A 19384-nucleotide genomic window follows, 5' to 3' on the forward strand; every position below is an offset into this window, starting at 1 on the left:
ACATGGCCTGGGACACATCTTTGGAGGAAGATAAGGAAGCTGAATTCAATTTAGGCTCAGAAGTATCAGGGAACCATAGCACACCAGGCATCCCACCCGTGTTCCTAAGGTCAGGGATTCCAACATTCCATCCTGCCAAAAACAAAATCAGATGCTTAGCATTTCTAATAGATGCCTTTTAAGGGCTTCACTTGTGTTAAACTCATTTGATCCTTGCAACAACCCTACGATATAAGTAACTATCATTATTGGCAGTTACAAACAAGAACCCTGAGGCCCAGAGAGGTTGAGTACCTTGCCCTAGGTTATACAGCTAGTAAAAGGGAAGTGGGATTTGAACCCAAGCACTGGGACTCAGAAGCCACAGCCGGACACCTGTTTCTGATCTCCCTGCTTGCAGACACAGGGTTGATACCATGTGCTCCCACAGGTCCCAGCATTCTGGGATTTGGTGAGAACCTCCCAGGCAGGTCTCAGAGCCTGCTGAGGGTCTAATGATAAACTCTAGCCCTGACCTTCTGAGAAGCTGTAGCAATTCCAAGGAGCTCTCTAGGTTTCTAGAAGAAAAACTACCACTGGGTACTTTCCTGTGCTGTCCACTACCGCAACACAACACGAGAAAAGACATCGCTTCTCTCCTCTATGAGGAGTCAGTGACCCAGCCAAGGATCCCCAGCTGGCAGGGAAGCTGAGGTCAAGGGCAGATGGGGAAAGTCAGACCAGTTGACTTTGGCAGGTCCCCCAGGCCTGAGATCCTTGACTGTAGGAGAGGCAGCAGGTACAGAATGGCTCACCGGACTTTCCCCTCCTGGGGCAGCTCATGAGGGGGGTCTTCACACACCAGCCGGGACTCCCCATCCAGCAGGTAGGTGTAGACAGTCTCCTAGGACAGAAGGCACTCGTGAGATCCTACAGACAGCCCTCCTGGCTGCCCTGTCCCAGGGCTGATGCAGATCTGGGTGACAAGGTCACCGATCCTCTGGCAGTGGGCTCAGGCATCTGTTTGGTTTCACTCCCCAGGTGAGGTCTAACTTGAAGCCAGGGTGGAAGAGCTCCTGTAAGCACCCTTTCCTCCTGGAGGGGTTCTGGGCAGGCTGACCCTGACCCTGACCCATGACCCTGCTGGCTTTCCTTGTCTATCACCCCAAATCCAAAGTGCTGGGGCGAGAATCTAAAGGGCCAAAGGTGCAGACAAATCCCACCCACCCCCGACCCCGAGAGATTTCCCTGCTGTGACTCGTCTCAGCGAACCATAACAGAGTAGTCAACAGAGTGATCCATCCAGGGCTGCATGGCAGGAGGGGCTCAGAATGCCCTGGAAGCTTCCCCCACGACCTCAGACCTCAGAGACACAAACAATTCTACAAGAAACCACACACTGTTACTCAAGCCAGAAGGACTTCCTAGAAGAGGTGATCTTAAACTAACTGCTGGGAAAATTAGACACATGTGGGGAATGGGTGAGGCATAGAAGAATGGCTTCTGGGCCTGGGCCGAGTTGTAGATATGCGGTGTAAAGAGCACAGAGTATTTATAGAACTGGCAGTGGAGGTAGGGGGCACAGGAGGTGGCCTTGGGGTCAGCAGGGCCTAGAAACAGAGCTTCGGGGAGGCTGCTGTGAGCCCTGAGAGATAGGAGCAGGTGCGTCTTTTGGAATGATGGTTCCCTAGAGTGAGATCAAAGCTCTATTCGAAGCTTGTCAAGTCTTCAGCTTGTCAATGTGCCTTCCCCAAGGGCCCAGAACCGTCTTGGCCTCAGTTCCAGGCCATGTTTTAGCAGAAGCTGTTGCCCTCAGTGACCCATGGGTGAAAAGCCACATCCCTTCCAAGCAGGACTGGCTACCCGAGGGTTCCACACCCAACTCAGCACAGCCTCAGTGGGCGTCCCAAGGCCCTGCACTCTAGGTGCAGAGGGAGACACAGAGGCCAGGGCTGCCCAGCGGATGCCCTGGCCCAGCTAGGGGCCCCTGCATGCTGAGCTAAGTGTCTTGAGGGACACTGTTTTCTTGGGAGGGGAAGGGAGTTCTCTCCTCTCTGCTGATGCTATCAGGGAGGGCTTCTGGAGGAGGTAACACCGGAGCTGGGTGTTGAAGGCCACCGGCAGTAAGTGTGGCAGTAAGTGTAGAATCCAGTCGAAGCCACTGCCCTTTCGCCACTGTGAGAGTCCACAGTCTTGCCAGTCCTCTGGTCTTTGGCTGCCCTCACCCTCCCAGTCCCAGGAGTTGTTCCGGTCCTACTTCCAGAGAACCCGAGCCAGTTCATCGGTGGTGTGGGCTGGGGATGACAGGGCCCGGACGAGTGTGAGGGGCAGGCACTGGCCAGGCCTGGAGGCCCCCTGTCCTCCAGGAAAAGGGTCCGGGCAGGGAGCTCAGGGATGGAGAAATCAGTGCAAGGGAGGCCTCTTCTCATCTGTATCCTGCCTCCGTCTGCTCCTCGAGTCGTTGCAGCAGCCTGGGAGGGGCCTGAGGGATCGGGCCCAAAGAGGTTAGGAGACACCCCAGCCCCAGCATCCAGGGTCACACGGAGAGCCTGGCCCTGACAGAGAGAGAGGTGGCTACCCTGGGGGTGGGGAGGCAGGGAGGACAGATCCTCCTCGCTTCCGCTTCCGGATGTCCCTCTGCCTCCCACCCCCTCACTCCCAGCCCTCTGGGTTAAAATTAGCTGAGTTTATTGGAGAGAAGGAGGGAACCATCGCAGACACATCAGCACCATCTGCATTCAGGGCTGCCTGCCACAATGGGTGCTGATGAGAGGGCCAGGTGCGGTGGCTCTCCTCCGAGGGGGAGTATGGAGACCCCTCCCCCAGTGCTCCCCTTCCCCCACTCCGTGGGGAGCAGAGACGCCTTCACATCCCTCCCTTCTCTGGGAGAAGAGCAGGTCTCCAATCTCCCCGACTCCCTGGGGGCCCAGGCAGACCCTCTCCATCTCCCCACCCCCTCCATTCCCTGGGAGCAGAGCAGGTGCTCTCCTCTCCCCTCCCTTCTTAGGGGGCAGACACTCTCATCTCCTCACCCTTCCCTAAGGGCAGAGTGGACCCTTCCCATCAATCCTCCCCCAACTCCCTGGGGGCAAACCAGACCCTATAATTCTCAGGGGGCAGAGAAGATCTCCCATCTCCCCTCATCCCCTGTGGGCAGTTGAGACCTCTCATCTACCCCTCCCTGGGGCGGATCACATTTCCCATGTCCCCACCCCTCTAGCAGGGGTGGGGGAAGTGGGTGGGGGGAGGAGGGACGCCTCCAGGAGAGGGAGTGTCCTGAGACCCTTCCTGCAGTTAAACCACAGCTCCCCAAAGCCGGGGTCCCTTAGCTCATACAGGTCTCTTGGACGAGCTAAGGTAGACATGTCCTACTCTCCCAGGAACCTAATGGCCTGGACCACAGCTGACTTCTAAGCCCCCAGGTCTGGGGATACAATTAATCCAGTGCTGGGCATCTATGCTGGCACAACAACCAAGCACCCTGCCTGTGGAGACCTAACTAGTCACCTTCTCCTTACCTCTCCCAGGGCAGCCTCCATGGCCACAGAGGGGCCCACCCTTGCAGATGCTGACCTGCTAGCCTCCCCAGCCCCTCCTTTCCAGATGTTTCTCCATCCCAGGCCAGATGTTCCCTCAGTCCTATCCTTCTCTGGGAGGATTTATTTTGGGGCGCCAACACACCACCCACTTCCTACCAATTTCACGCTCAATAAAACTCACTCATTAGGCCTCCTCCCGGGCTCTGAACTTCTAGAAGGTTTGAGAAGCCAGAGCTGAGGAGAGAGAATGGGGATGCTTAGGTGCCAAGCCCCATTTGTCCCTGTCATGCTGTGTGACCTTGGGTGAGTCACCCCCTCTCCCCGGGCCTCTGGAGGTTCATTAATCAAGCAGATTCAGATATGGTGGACTTGCAAGGGTGGGGGTGGGGAGTGGTGGGGTGAGGGGTGTCACATTTTGGCAGAGGCTGCCCTTGGCTGGGTCTGGAGTAGGGAAGAAGAGATTCCAGGCTCTGGGGACCCAGTTGAGGTGTCTCCTCCTCCAAGAAGACTTCCATGCTCCTTTAGCAGTTTCAGACCTCCCCTCCTCATGAGGAACACAGTCCCCTCAGCAAGGCACTCTGGGCCAGACAACCAAGTGGGCCAGGTGACAATGGGCCTAAGCAGCTGTCCTCCATCTGCCCTCAATCTACAACCATCTTTGGTGTTGGGATAGGTCAGAGAGAAGTCTAAAGGTTTCTAGAGGTCATCTTGTCTAGCCTCCTATCTCTGGGCAGGATACTTCACCTCACACAGACTCATTCAACAAAGCTGTGCCTCTCACTCTAGCAACTCCTGTACTTGGCATCAAGGACGTTCTCCTGCACGCCTACCCTCAACTTCTTCTGCTACATATTCCAAAGCCCAGCTGACTCCACTGTGTTCTCGCTATTATCCCGGGGGAATCCTTTCCATTATTCAAGACACCATCTTCCCAATTAAGCTCTAAGTTCCTGTCTGCCCCTGACATTTCAGAATTCCTATGCAAGTTCATTCTCTGGTACTTAGCTTCAGACCTTCTCTTTCAGGACACCCTCTCGGAACACTTACTCAAAACCTTCACTTCCCTACGAGAGGCCCTGGGTACAGGGCCCCTGCTTCTTCCTTCCTTCTCAAACTTATGTCAGGTACAGCAAAGAGCTGGGCAAAGGTTTGGGGGCCAGGGGGAAAATGTGGGCCAAGGCACCTACCACTTTGGGGAGCACAGCCGAGAGGGCCTCCTTGACAGCCCGCCGGAAGCCCGCTATGTGGATGACGGAGCCCAGGCTCAGCAAAGCATCCTGCAAGAGAGGAAAGGGCAGTGAGGGCTTTTTCCAGGCAGGCCAGGGCAGCCCCAACGGCCCAGACCGCTAGGAGCACAAACTCCCCGCTTAAACCAGAGCCCAAGGCTCTCAGACACTTAAATCCCAGGATCTTAAAATCTCAGAATTCAACAAGCCTTAAGGTCCTAGTGCATCCAGGTCCACTCTTCTTAGTAACAGGGGGAAAGGGGCTCAGAGAAGGGTCAGGGGCTTAGCAAAGTATTCACAATACATTAAAAGTTCAAGTCTAGATTCACCCCCAGGCCTCTTGTCCTTTAGCCAAGGAAAATTCTAGCATAGTAAGGAAAGCATAACCTTCCATATTAAAACAAAGCAAAATAAGCAAACCAAAAACCCTCCAATATGAATCCTGGAGAGTAGCAACAGTCCAAGCGATGAGCCCACAGGTGGGAGAAACACAGTTGGGCCAGCCCCTGGCAGGATAGAGGAGGAAGAAGCCAGCCTTGACAGCCTCACAGCCTTCCCATCCCAGGAACAGTCCTGTCCTTGGAGAGCCGGAACAGAGACAAGAGAGGTCCATGCTTCTCACTCTATTAACTTGGCTGAGCCGCAGGGATCAAAAAGAAAGGTAATGGAACAGGGGATCCAGGGCCAAGGCAGGCTCATGACTCACACCATCCACTCACCCATGCCCTCCCCACTAGCCCTTGAAGTTCTTTTCTGTGGATGGCCAGGTCTGTGTTCAAAAAGCAAAATGATTAACCGTAGGAGGAAGGAGACATGGCTTGGCCCCCATTCATATAAAAATGTTACGAGGTTGAGGGTCTTAGTGAACCACAAGCTCGCATGAACACATAGTGTATATGTGGCTGGTAATAATTAAAATGCAGGAACTGCAGGCCATATTAATAAGGATCTGTTAACCCGAATAGGGAAGATGACCATTCCATCACTTCTGCAGGTGGATTAGATCATCTCCAGTGCACTTCTTCTCAAGTAAGGACAAGATGAGACTCATTCACAGGTTACCCATGTAAGGAGGGAACCAGAAACCAAGGCCTGCATGTGGCTGAGACTGGAGGACCTGGGGTGCCCAGCCTACTGCAGAGCAGAGCCATGGGTCTCCGTCTTTGACTCCAATCTCTCAGGCTCTCCTGAGCAGCAGGACAGGACTCTATGGCCCCAGGGACAGGCTGGAGACTCACAGGTCTAAAGGAGGCTGGCCTCAGCCCAGTGGGATGAAGGACATTTTCTAGGCAGAGTCACACCACATAGAAAGAGGCCACCAGGAAAGAGGGAGGAGGTGAGCTGCCTGTCCCTAAGGGTGGGCAAGAATTGACTCAGGGTCCATTTTTCAGAGGCCACTGAGAGGAGTCCTGTGCTGGAGTCCAGGAGAAGTCTGGGGTTCAGGCTTTAGCTACAGCATTCGGCCGTGTGTCTTCTTGGCTTCAGTCTTCCCCCTCATCTCTGTTGCCACCGAGTTCTGGATTCCCAGGAATGGGCAGCTGCAGTGGACTTTCTCCCCGAATGCTTACTTCCCACTGTTCTCCCCGCACCCCAGCCTCCCACCAGCAGCCCAGCAGCCCCAGCAGCCCCTCCTGCTGCTCAAGGATGAAGACACATTTTGGTCACGGAAATAGATCTCTGCCCTTGGACATCAGAAGCTGCTGGTTCCGAACATTAGAATCCCCCCCACTGGATTAATTGTCCTTTAACCCTTAGGCATTCCCAATCACACGTCACACGTGCTCAGCACCCTACGCCAGGCCACACAGCTACAGACCTTCACTTCTCCACAGAAGCCCCCAGCACACCCAAACCCATCCACCAGGCACACACAGAGGTTCACGCGGGGGCAGCCATTTCCTTCTGGCTTTGAGACACAGCAAGAAAGGGAACACAAGCAGGCAGAGTGGGAGAAAGAGAAGCAGGCCTCCCACTGAGCAGGGAGCCCGATGTAGGGCTTGATCCCAGGCCCCTGGGATCACGATCTGAGCCAAAGGCAGACGCTAAAAGACTGAGCCACCCAGGTGCCCCTCTGTGACTTTTCAGACTTAAGAGCAGGACGAAGGTGGGGACAGGGAGACAGCTGTGCAGACAACATACAGGTAGGCTACTGTGGCCTTTTGAAGTCAATTCTGCAGATTAAAAGAGGGGAGAAAGAACTCATGTCCCAAATAATCCCAAAATTAAGTCTGCCAACCCAGGGTCCTCAGGCTGCGGCTCCCAGGTCGGGGCCTCCTCAGAAGGTGGTGCTGGTTTCCACCTGTTCCTGCCTGGAGGCGGGGCTGGGGTGGGGGGAGACAAGCAGAGCCCTGGGGCTCTTGGCCTCTGGTGCAGTCTGATGTGTGTATGCTGTGGAAGTTGGAGAAGAGCAGCCAAGGTGATGGAGTGAGCTCTGGTGCAGGGCTGGGGGGTTGGGGAGGCTTGGGACAGCTTCGTCTCCTCATTTGACAGATGAGGAGACCGAGATTCAAAGAGAAGCAATGTCCCATTTATGGTCAGGCAACTAGTCAGGCAGAGCTGGTTCGCAGCCCAGGTCTCCGCCTCTCCAGCCCGGGTTGGTTCTGCCTCCAGCTCCGTGCCTGGCCCCCAGCTCCCTCCCCAGGGCCTTAGAGAGGAGAGTCTGTCCTTTGTTCCAATTGGTGGGCTCCTCTACCTGCCCTTTACTTGGATTGGGGGCTGCCCTGGCCTGTCCTTTACTGGAATTGGTGGGTGCCTGTCTGGCCTTTCTTCAGATTGGTCAGCTTTCTGTGACTTTTCAGACTAAGGGCAGGATAAAGGTGGGGACAGAGGGACAGGAAAGGAAATTTGAGGAGAGTCTAGGCTGTGGCAGAAAGGGGCTTCACAGCCTTGGCCAGAGCTAGCTAGAAGCAGACATGGCCGTTGAAGCCTGAGGCTCCCTGCCCGGCATCCTTCTGTCCATCTTCCTCCTGGCCTGGCCCTGCCCTGCCTGCCCCAGGAGTAGGGGTGTGGGGTGCAGGAACAGCCACTGGGAAGATCATTCTCATACCTGGCTCTCAGGGGCCTTCAAGCCCTGAATCTTACCCAGATCTCAAAGCAACTTCACCTCCACTGCATCAGCTCAGGAAAGGAAACGGCTCTGATCCCAAAGCCCAGGAAAATCGGTGGGAGCAGCTGAGAACGCGCATGCCTCTGTCCAACATACATGCCACACCCTCACACAAACGTGGCTGCACACAGATAGAAACACAACCCTATGTACAAGGCACACACGCAAATACTTAGACATGAGTGCACACGCGCACACACACACATGCGCGTGCACGCAGCGGCCCAGGCTCAGAGTGGGGTGAAGGAGGTCACATTTCCTGCCCTCTCAGTTTTTTTGGAACAAACCTCAGTATAAATATCAACATAACCACCAGGCAATTTCCCAGACCCCAGGGGAGAATGTGTGGTGTGTAGAAAAGAGCAGCAAGGGGCGCCTGGGTGGCTCAGTGGGTTAAAGCCTCTGCCTTCAGCTCAGGTCACAATCTCAGGGTCCTGGGATCGAGCCCCTCATCTGGTTCTCTGCTCAGCGAGGAGCCTGCTTCCCCCACCTCTCTCCCTGCCTCTCAGCCTACTTGTGATCTCTGTCTAATAAATAAATAAAATCTTAAAAAATATATATTAAAAAATAGAAATTAAATTAAAAGAAGAAAGAAAAGAGCGGCAATTTCCAGGACTGTCCCAGACTGATGACAGAAACTGTGACCTTAGCAGGCCCCTTTCCTCTTTTGGGTCTCAGTTTGCTCATTAGTAAAAATGGGTCCTTCCAGCTCTGCAACAGATAGTTGTAGAGTTTTGTGGTTGAATTCAGTGAGAATGGCTAGCTGGCTGGTGACTTCCTGCTTTCTCTGGCTCCTTACCCACAGCTCTGTAGTTGGAGAGAGGGCCAGGCAGCACTGAAGACTCTGCCTCTCCCTGCCCCTCAACACTGGGCTTTCACTCCAGGTACCAAGAAAGGGGAGTCTGTTAGGAGTCAGGGCTCCTCGGGGGCCAGTTCTGTAGCTAGATCAGCATTTCTGCACTTGTTGAGGTAGGAGGGGAGGGCCTTAGAACTAAGACCTTGGCCTGAGTTCTTCTGCTGTTTCCTGTGCAGGGACTAATGCAGGGACCATCTTGAAGGTCAGGGTCACTGTCACAAGCTGCACTCCTATCTTATCTTCATGAGTCTCTGTGTCTTTTCCCACCTCTTTAAACCCTCCTATTGCTCTCCCCACTGCCTGGACCTCGAGCCCAGCCCTCCCTTTCCGGAAGGAAGCCTCACCGTGCCTCTTGGTGGCCTAGAAGAAAGTAGTAACATCAAACCCAATGGTCAAGTTCCTCCCAAGACTCGAGCTGTATTACAGGGACTGGCCATACAGACTGAGTTATCCAGCTCTACTTGTGCTAGGTCTCCTGTGTGGCCCGGGGGTCTCTCTGTGGACCTTGGTATCCCCTTCTCTGAAGCATGGGCCTCCTTCAAGATCTTCAGGGTATTGGAGCCCCTCTCTGCCTCTTCCCTTCCCTCCGGGCTGTGTGTCTCTCTTAGACCCTGTCTCTTCCAACCTCTCTAAGTGGATCTCTCTTCTCTCCATGCCTCCCATCTCTGTCACAGGCTGCTCTCCTGTCGTCTCCACGAGTTTCAAAGTCATTTCCCACCCCAAATCCTCTCTCCTCTCACTGGCTTCTCTCCCATTTCTCTCCTGCACTCTCCAGCCCCCACCCACTCCTATCTCTCCTGTCCACTCCTCCCCCAAACCTCCAGGCAGTCCCCTTGAGAACTTGGGGAGAAGGCACCTGACCCAAGATGGATACCCACAGAATGGGGGAAACCCAGGAGGACAGCCATGTTGGGAGAAATTGGGGGTGCCAGGGCAGATGCCATCCACACTCTTTTGCTTCCCGTCCCCTGTTTTGGTAATCAATATATAGTCTCTTCCTGAAGAATGGAGGCCCTTCTAGGGCAAAGGAGGACTTATCCATTTCTGTGCCCAGAACTAACAGGCTGAGCTGTTGTGTCAGGGTGACTAACAGAACTCCCCTAAAAGAAGCCTCCTGAGGGCTCAGAGCATGGAAGCCCCCCTTTTAGTGGGGCCTCAGACCCTGGCCTGAACTCCCATACTCCAACCTTCCTCCCTCACAGCATGGCCCAGCCCTGTAGAGAGTCAAGCGTCAACAAAGAAGAACAAGAGGCAGGCCCTCCTCCCTCCCTTGCTCCCACCCATGCCTGTCACCTGCTCAAGGAGCGGGCTCTAAAAGACATTCATGCCTTAGATACTCTGAGAAGAGCTACCTGTGAGCTCTAGATCTTACACTCCCAGACCTCCCCCTCAACAAGGCTGAGCTGGACCAGCAGCAAGAGAATAGAGGTGTGGTGATCCCTGGGAGACTTGATCTGAAGGAACAGGCAGGATGGAGACCCAAGCCGCAGGTGCAGTAACGCAAACGTCAGAGCCTGGCTTGAGTGGGCTGTCCGGCTTGGGGGAAGTGTTCTCAAACACCTACCGTGCTCAGAGGTGGGGGTGGGGGGGGGCGTGGCGGGGCACCAGGGGCTCTCAACCATCTGTGCCCACCAGCGTCCCCTGGAGGGTTGGCTGCCATACAGTTTGCTAGCCTCACCCCCAAGTTTCTGGTACAGTACATCCGGGATGAGGCCAAGAATTGCCATTTCCAACAGGTTCAGAGCTGCTGCTCCTGTTGCTGGCCCAGGTCCCACACTCTGAGACCCAGGGGCAAACACCGCCTCCAATCCTCCTGCGAACTTGGGACCATTGTTTTGTTTTGCGTTACTGCTGAATAGTCGACATACACTATTACATTAGTTTCAGGTTACAACACTGCGATTCGGCAATTATATACCTTACAAAATGCTCATCTCGGTAAGTGTAGTTACCATCTGTCACCTTACTACCTTGGGACAATATTATGGGAGGTGCCTGCTTTGATCCTCCCGTTTGATAGGTGGGGAGAGGAAGGGGCGGGGCCTTGCTCAGGTGAGACCCGCCCAGTCCTCCCAGGGCAGCCTGAGGGGCTCCCGCCGCTTCCTCCTACTGAGAGGGACTCCTCGCGGAGGGTCCTGAAAGAGGGGAGAAGCGGGGCTGCTGGAAGGAGAGAGTGAAGTGGGACAGAGGGGTGACATGGACAAGGGCCCCTGGAGCTCAGGAGCCCAGTCCTCAAGGAAAGTCCTGCCCTTTGCGGTCCTCCTCCGCCCTGCGCCCCTCTGGTCTCCGTCCTCTCTCCTCCTGCTGTTATTTCCCCTCCCCCTCCCCCCACCTCTCCTCCTCCCTCCTCCCGCCTTTCGCAGACTCCGGCATCAGTTGTTACTCCAACAGGGCCGCATCTCCAGCCTCTGAGCCACACTGGAGACACGTGCACTGTAGAATACACCTGAGCCCAGTCCTGGCGCCCGCCCCCCGCCGCCCCGTGGGTGCCCCACTTCCCGGATGGGCTTGGCCCCGCATTGTGGGCTCTTCCCCTCCAGTATGGCTAACCAGATCCTCCCGGGCCCCTCACCCTTTCTAAGTCAGACTCAGCTTCTACTCCAGATCCTGCCTCCTCCAACATGCCCTCCAAATGTTCCAGGCCCTCCTGGATCCCTCAGGGGCTATGTTTGGGGATGGATGAAGGATGGGAGGGACAGATTTGGTGAGAGAAGGTAGGCTTGTGTGAACAGTTAGCTTTCTGGGCTCCTGACTCCCTGGAACGTCTCAATCCCTAGCACAGGGTCTGGGATCAGGAACAGAGAGGATAAAGGGACAGCCAGCGCTGGCAGAGGGAGGGAGGCAAGAGCTGAATGTGTGGAGGGCAAGACTGCCCTGGGAGGTGGACATCAGACCAAGGGGGCCAGGACAGGCTCCTGGCTTCCCCACCTTCAACTGCCTTATTCACAGGACAGGGTAAGTAGAGACCTCCATCCTCATGACCCACATTCTCCTGGATGCCACAGCCTTCTTCCAGAGCCCTTCACCAGCGCCCCCCTCATCACAGCTGTCCCAGTCATTCTGATCTCCTGGTGCCTCTCCATCCTCGACTCAGGGCACAGCGAGGTTGTCACAAGGAAGCAGATATAACTCGCTGAGAGTCAGGCATGCCATAAGACAGAAGGCTGGGAAGGAGGAAAGGGTGAGCTCCCTATCCCCAAGGATGTGATAAGAAGAATGGGGGCAATGAGGTAAGGCCTTGGTGAACTTGGCCTCCAGCTCTGGGTTCCTTGACCCTAAATGTCTTCAAACCTTCCTCAGCCTTGCCCCTCACATGGTCTTCATAATGGGTTCAGAGCTGGACAAAGCCCATCCAAGAGTCTCTGAAAGGCAGACGTAGTGGCCTGAGCAGAAGAGCATGGAGAGGTGTGACCCGTTGGGCTAATGTCAAGAAAAGTCTCTCTCAGGAAATAATGACCACAGGAATGGCTGGATACACGGACGAACAAACCGATGAACAAATGAATGAGTGACCAAATTCCCTTCTCTGGGTCTCCCTCCATGAACTTTCCCAGGCAGATCTGACCCTGACATTCACTGTCCTGTGCTCCCCCCAACCAGGGCATGGCATGCCAGATACATTGCCACTAGTTCCCATCTGGTTCTCCCATCAGACTGGGAGTTTTTAGAGGCCAGATGTTGTGTCCTGTTCCTCCCCAGTCCCCAGCTTCATCCAGCCCATCACAGGTGTCAGCAGGTATTTGCTGAGCTATAAAATAATCAGTTGGACTTCTTAGTGCCCAGAGCCTTTGGGCTGTGAGGGGTATATTCCATCACCAAGGAGATGGTTGGACCCCATAACCTCTGGAGGCTCCCAAGCCACAAAGACAGCTGAGAGCTCTCAACATTTCCCAGGTCTCTCACAGTGACTGTCTTAGAGAAGGAGCCTGAGGATTGAGGGTGCCTTCTGCTGAGAGCTTTTGGAAGACTTTCCAAGGCAACTTCATGGGCCAGAGGGTCCTTCAATGCTTTAGGATCATCTCCCAGAACAGAAGGGCCGGGGACAACATCTCAGGATGGAGGGGCTCTTCCCTGAGAGGAGCACTATCACTATCAGCTTCTTTCATGACTGACATCACCTCTTCCAGGCAGCCTTCCTGGATGGGTCATCTGTCTTCCTCCCAAACCTCCTGAGAATTCCTGCAGCACCAGTGTCTAGAGGGCTGTAGGTTTCAAGAAGCCTAATCCCCAGCTTGATGGGGGTAGCTTAAGGCCAGGAGAGGTAGGAAAGGACTTGCCCAGGGCCTCACCTGGAATCAGGAGGCCCATGGTCCAGCTCAGGGCCCTTCAAGACACACTAGGCTCCCTCCCTTCTGAGCACTGTTTATTTTTGGAGTCCCTCCCATTCCCTGTTTTGGCCAGGAGGGGCTGAGCCCCTCAGGTGTGGGGTGGGGCTGGGTGTCTTCCTCTAGGCCAGGGGCAAGTCTTCTCGTCTCTCTTTCTGTGCCAGACACCATGCCCAGAGTGGGAGGTGAATACTGGATGGTACCAGCCTGGCCTAGGGTTAGTGTGGGCCTCCAGAGGGCAGGGATGAAGGGTTGAGCTGGGGGGTGCTGATGGGGGTGGAGGGAGGGTGAGCCCGGTAGAGCACCCCACCACCACCCCGGCCCGGGACAAGTCAGAGAGCACAGAGCAGCTGCCACAGTCATTGAGGCCTGCCTTGGGGCTCTCCCTGACTCTGTCCTAAGCTCTTTCCCTGCCTTTCAGCCTCCCCAGGCTCTCTGTGTTTGTCCCTCTTACTGTCTGTCTGTTCTCTGGTATGTGTTTCTCCCACAGTCTCACTGCTGGTCCCATGACTGTATTTGGCTCAGTCTTCAGGGCCTGGCTCTTCCCAGCTGTTCCCCAGATCCCAAGGCCCGGGGGGGTAGGAAGAAGGGGGGCAGATGAGGGTATGAGAAAGAGACGGGGACAGAGACAAGTTCAGAGGCAACGGGATAGACACAAGACGAGGAGGGGACCCTGGGGACAGGGAGGCTGGGCTGGCCAGGCGTTATAAAGCCTCCCCAGCCACTGAGGGGGAGACCCTGAAGACAAAGTCAGAGATGGAGGGAAAACTAGGGTCAGCCCTTTCCTTCTGCACTGGCTCCTGGCCGCCCCCCTTCCTTCTCCCTGCCCCTGTAGGAATGTGTGAGCACTTTCACTGTTCCCAAAAATAGTCCTCCTTTATTGGGGGTTGGAGTGAGGAATCTTCTGGGCTGGGTTCATCTCAGGCATGCCCCTGCCTCTGGGCTCCCATCTACTCTGTGGGGTCTCTCTGAGCTACCCCAACCTTTACCTGCAGTGCTTTGTTAAAACTGTAATCCTTGGGCACCTGGCTGGCTCAGTGGGTTAAGCCGCTGCCTTCGGCTCAGGTCATGATCTCAGGGATGATCCCTGGGATCGAGTCCCGCATTGGGCTCTCTGCTTGGCAGGGAGCCTGCTTCCTCCTCTCTCTCTCTCTGCCTACTTGTGATCTCTGTCTGTCAAATAAATAAAAAAGTCTTAAAACAAAACAAAACTGTAATCCTTCTTTGAATAAGACTGCCATGGCTTCTGGGCACAGTAGGCTCTGAGCTCCCAGGCCTGTTGGGAGCTCTCTGTCAAGGGCTCAGCATCTCACAACAGGGCCACTGCCTATTCCTACTAGCTCTCATGTTCTAGCTTCTACCCAACTCTCCCAGCCTCACTGCCCCCACCCTTACCTTCCTCTACCTCCAGGCCTCTCCTCCCCCTCTTGTCCTTCTAGGTCCTGCCTGGTCTGCTCAGCTCCTCTGCCTGGCTCTGTCCTCTAGCACTCACTACTCTCATCCCCACAGCCCTGCCCTGCTCCCCTCAGCAGCTCAACAAGGGCTGGGCCCCAGCAGATCCAGGCTCTGAGGTAGAGGGCTTCTCCAGGGAAGGGGCGGTGGGTGAGAAACACGGCAGGCTCTGGGACCCTGTGCCGTGCCCTGAAGCCTGGACCCTACTGGTCCCCTCTATCTCCTGTATCCCGCTTTTGTTTCTCTTCTGCACCTTAAGCTTGGGATGTCTCTCTCTCAATTTCAGTCTCCATGGGGAGGCCAGTCTAGTCTCATCTTCTCTCTGCCTCCGTTTCTTGGATGGGGGAACCTGAGCCCCAGAGAGGGAAAGTGATGGGAGCCTACAAGCTTATGGAAAGCTGGCCACAAGCCACAGGTCTCAGTCACTGCAAAATCTTGCAAGGCCCCTGTCAGTGGGGCTTCAGAGGGAGCAGCCAGCCCTTTACACAACCCAACACCCCACCCGCCCTGCCCGGGGCGGGCAGTCTGGCAACCAAAGTTATTTGCCTTTGGAGGGCCCAGGAAGCCAGAGAACAAACATCCGGAGTCTCTGGAACTTCTACCCTCTCTCACATCCCAAGAATCCGGGAGCCACCAAGCGGGTACACCAGTGTGCGTGTGCACACACACACACACACACACTCACACACACACATACATACACAGTCCAGGGCCGGGTAACATGTGAGCCCCGAAGATCTCTTGGGACTGTGAATCTGAGCAAGTCCCTTGGAGCCCCAAAACCTGGGTAAGGAGATGATGAGTCTCACCCCCAGCTTTATATTAATTTTGTCTTGGAAATGAAAATCTCTTTTGTGTGACTTCTCTGATTGCAAAATTCTGGACGCACTCATCAGAACTGATACACTCATCAACATGGATCTTTTCGCTCACTTTATGGTCAGCTCCCACTTCGCTGGTGCCCTAAGCACGAGTGTGGCCTGCCCGTGAGCCGTCTGGAACGCGTGTCTCTGCAGGCTGCCAAGCGGACTACGGCAGACTACACCTGTGGGCCGCTAGAAGAATGTCTGGGTGAAAACCCACGGATCCATGATTCTGTGAGAGAGTGTGTGCGAGTGTGAATGTGTGAGTGTCCCTATGTCCACATCTGCACCTGAGTGATCTGCATGTGTAGGGGACCTGTACACCCACCTGTGTGTGCCCTGAGTGTGAGCTGCTTTTGTCTCTGAATGAGTGTATGGCTGAGAGCCTTGGTGTCTTACATGTGGGGAGTCTGATTCTCAGCCTCCAGTGCACCCTGCACCCCTCTTCAACCACCCGTGCCAGACCAGGGCTACATCCCTACCTTGCCACGTGTCCCCTATGTGGCAGTGGACAAATCTTTTAACCTTTCTGGGCTCTGTTTCACCATCTGTAAAACAGTGCCTTCTCCTGGAGCTGCTGGGAGGACTACCCTTGCACCATAAATGTCCTGCCCCAGAGGGCTCCCAGCTGGGGGCAGGGCCACTTCTGTGTGAGTTAGGAGAGGGGTGACTCCAGCTCTCTGGTCACTGCTGCCCTGAGGGACATAGACTGGTGGGGGAAGGCAGGCTGGATGTTGGCAGTGCCCTACTTCTGAGAGAGCCCCTGTGCTGGGTCTCAGGTGAGGTTAGAGGCTGTGGCCCAGCCAGTGAGCCCAAAAGAGCAGCCCCACTCCAGGTGTGCAGCATGGGACTAAAGGCTGTCTGACTCTAGACTGGGGTGGCCAGGTTCCAGATGAGGCTCCGAGGACACCCACCCCCTCCCCTTCCCCTGGGGCCCTGTTCCCTTGATCCACCCTCCTTCTCCAAAGCCCAAAAGAAGACCTTACAGAAGCCATGGGCAGGGTGGGCTCACTATGCTGGCATTTGGAAACGAGCTAGGCTGACCAGATGCTCAGAGACACGCCCCCCGCCCCCAGCCCAACTCCCATTATCAGAGAGGGAAACCGAGACATGGAGAGGGCCAGGGACCCTCCAAAACCTCTGTAGAGGCATTTTGTACTTTTTGTAGAGCTTTGTACTCTGTTGGCTGCTGAATGGAGTCCAAGGGAGTAGGCAGGGGTCCTGAGAGACAGGTACAGCTGCACCAGTGCCCTCAGCTGTGGGTGTGGACCTCCCAACCCAGCCCCACCCTCCCCACCTTGGCCAGATCTCCTACTGGTGTGATTAACCAGATTATAGGGTTTTTTCTTGAGCAAATTGCATTGGCCTAATTGAACGAGGCTGCGGGAGCCTGGGTGGGAGGCTGACAGGGGTGAGGATGGCGGGAGCTGGGGAGAGGGTGGGTTGGGAGCAAGTCGTGGGGGCAGACCAAGCAGGGGACAGAAGGAACAAGAGAGGGGGAGAGGAAGGCTGTGGGCACAGGAGGACAGGACATCACTCATTCAGCACACCCTTTCTGCACACCTGCAATGCTCCCGTCACACTAGCCACCTAGGCACTGGGAGGAGTGCTGCTCCCCTAGAGACTGCCGAGCCACTGCTCAGTGCCAGGTACCGCGTTCTTTTAAAAGCACTCTTTCGTGTCATCCCCCAACATCTACATTTTATTCTTAAGGGGATTGAGGCTCAAGACATGGAATGACTTTCTAGATGTCAGAACCAGACAGCACTGTCAGACACCACAGCCCTTGCTCTTAGCTGGTCCAGGCTCATTCTGCCAAGGTGTTACCATCCTGGGGGGTTCAAAGAGAGGAAGAGGCCTCACACCAACTCACACTTGGCCTGGACCCCACTTCCGTCCATGTCGGGCACTCCTCCTTATCTCTGCTCTGGTGGCCAGCAGCAGAGGCTGGGGCAGATCCCACATGGATCGCACACCCCCACACAGCCCATGGCACACCCACGGCCCCTCTCACTCCCAGTGTCCAGGTCTGTGTCACACTCATCACCCCTGGATGACACAGAGACAGGATCGCTGTCACTTTCGCATGGCATGACTCACATACTCAGTGACTCACAGCCATTTCGTGGTTTCCACAGTGTCATACATCACTGAGTGTCACGGGGCCACACACAGTGGTACTATCCCTGTGCCCTCACTCAGGGTGGCTCATCCCCAGTGCTCCACAATGTCACCCTCCTGTAGTGTCATGTGCACACTTCCAAGCTGGCTGTGAGTTGCACCATCACATTTCAGGATCACCCAGGACCTTCTGACATTGAAAAAAAATTCCATCTTTGGTGAAATGACATCGTGTCTGAGATTTGCTTTAAAATACAAAGCAACTGGGGCACCTGGGTGGCTCAGTGGGTTAAGCCTCTGCCTTCAGCTCAGGTCATGATCCCAGGGTCCTGGGATCGAGCCCCACATCGGGCTCTCTGCGCTGCAGGGAGCCTGCTTCCTCCTCTCTCTCTGCCTGCCTCTCTGCCTACTTGTGATCTCTGTCAGATAAATAAAGAAAAAATCTTTAAAAAAAAAAATACAAAGCAACTGAGAATAGATATCTGCAAATCATACATCTGATTAGGGGTTAGTATCCAGAATATATAAAGAAGTCCTACAACTCAACCACAAAATAAACAAACTGATTTAAAAATGGGCAAAGAACTCGAATAGGCATTTCTTTAAAGAAGATATACAAATTGGTCAACAAGCCCATGGAAAAATGCTCAACATCACGCATCATTAGGGAAATGCAAATCAAAGCACAATGAGATATCACCTTTCCCCAGTCTTCCATCCATTAGGATGGCCATGGAGGAAGGAAGGAAGGAGGAAGAAAGAAAGGAAGGAAGGAAGGAAGGAAGGAAGGAAGGAAGGAAGGAAGGAAAAGAGGGAGGGGGAAGAGGGAGGAAGGGAGAGAAAAGGAGAAAGAAGGACATGGTGGGGAAAGGGAAGGGAAGGGGAGAGGGAGAGAGGAAAGAAGTGTTGGCAAGGAGGTGGAGAAACCGGAACTCTGGTACGCTGTTGGTGGCCATGTAAAATGGCACAGCTGCTGTGGCAAACAGTATGGTGGGTCTTCAAAAATTAAAAATAGGGCGCCTGGGTGGCTCAATTGGTTAAATGTCTGACTCTTGGTTTCGGCTCAGATCATGATCTCAGGGTCATGAGATCGAGCCCCATACTGGCTCTATACTCAGTATGGGGTCTGCTTGGGATTCTCCCTCTTCTTCTGCCCCTCCCACTCATGTTCTCTTTCTCTCTCCCAAAATAAATAAATAAATATTTTTTAAAAATAAAATTACCTATGATCCAATAATTCCACTTCCGGGTATATATCTAAAAGAATCAAAAGCAGAATCTTGAAGAGATGCTTGTACCCCTACATTTACGGCAGAATTATTCACAATAGCCAAAAGGTGGAAGGAGCCCAATGTCCATCGATGGATGAATGGATAAACAACATGCGGTCTATAGAAACAATAGGATAGTACTGAGCCTCCAAAAGGAAGGAAATTCTGACACAGCTGCAGCACGGCCAGACCTGGAGGACATGCTGCTGAGTGAAATAAGGCAATCACAAAAAGACAAAAACTGTATGGTTCCAGATATCTGAGGTACCTAGTAGCCAAATTCCTAGACAGAAAGTGGAACAGTGGTTGCCAGGGGCTCGGGGCACAGGGAGCTGTTTGAAGGATATAAGTCTCAGTTTAGCAAAATAAAAAAGTTGTGGAGAATGTGAACGTATTTAACGTTACTGAACTATACACTTCAAAATGGTTAAGAGGGGAAATTTTAGGTTATGTATATTTTACCGCAACTAAAAACTAAAAAATAAAATACTTCAGGAAAGAAAAATGAAAAAAAAGAGTGGGGGGGGGGGGTTTGGGTAGGGTAGAGAGGGATAGATGAACTAAATGTGCCCAAATCTTGGTAACTATTAGATTTGGGTGATGGGTATATGGCAAGTTTTTACTCTCTCTACTGTTGTATGTATTT

The 19384-nt window shown here is 54.1% G+C and overlaps 1 protein-coding gene across 3 annotated transcripts in view; it reads right to left on the minus strand.

Annotated features, from left to right (window-relative positions):
• Window positions 1–19384, minus strand: part of PDE2A (phosphodiesterase 2A) — a 91236-nt gene that overhangs the window by 26574 nt on the left and 45278 nt on the right. For all 3 annotated transcript variants that reach the window (XM_045071434.1, XM_045071435.1, XM_045071436.1), the window contains 2 exons: window positions 4706–4795; window positions 795–883 (listed from right to left, as the gene is read on the minus strand). In XM_045071434.1, the coding sequence (XP_044927369.1) occupies window positions 795–883; window positions 4706–4795 (179 nt within the window). The remainder of the gene's footprint in view (window positions 1–794; window positions 884–4705; window positions 4796–19384) is intronic.

This window comes from Mustela putorius, unplaced genomic scaffold (assembly GCF_011764305.1).
Source record: "Mustela putorius furo isolate JIRA1106 unplaced genomic scaffold, ASM1176430v1.1 tig00003987_pilon_pilon_pilon, whole genome shotgun sequence".
NCBI lineage: Eukaryota > Metazoa > Chordata > Mammalia > Carnivora > Mustelidae > Mustela > Mustela putorius.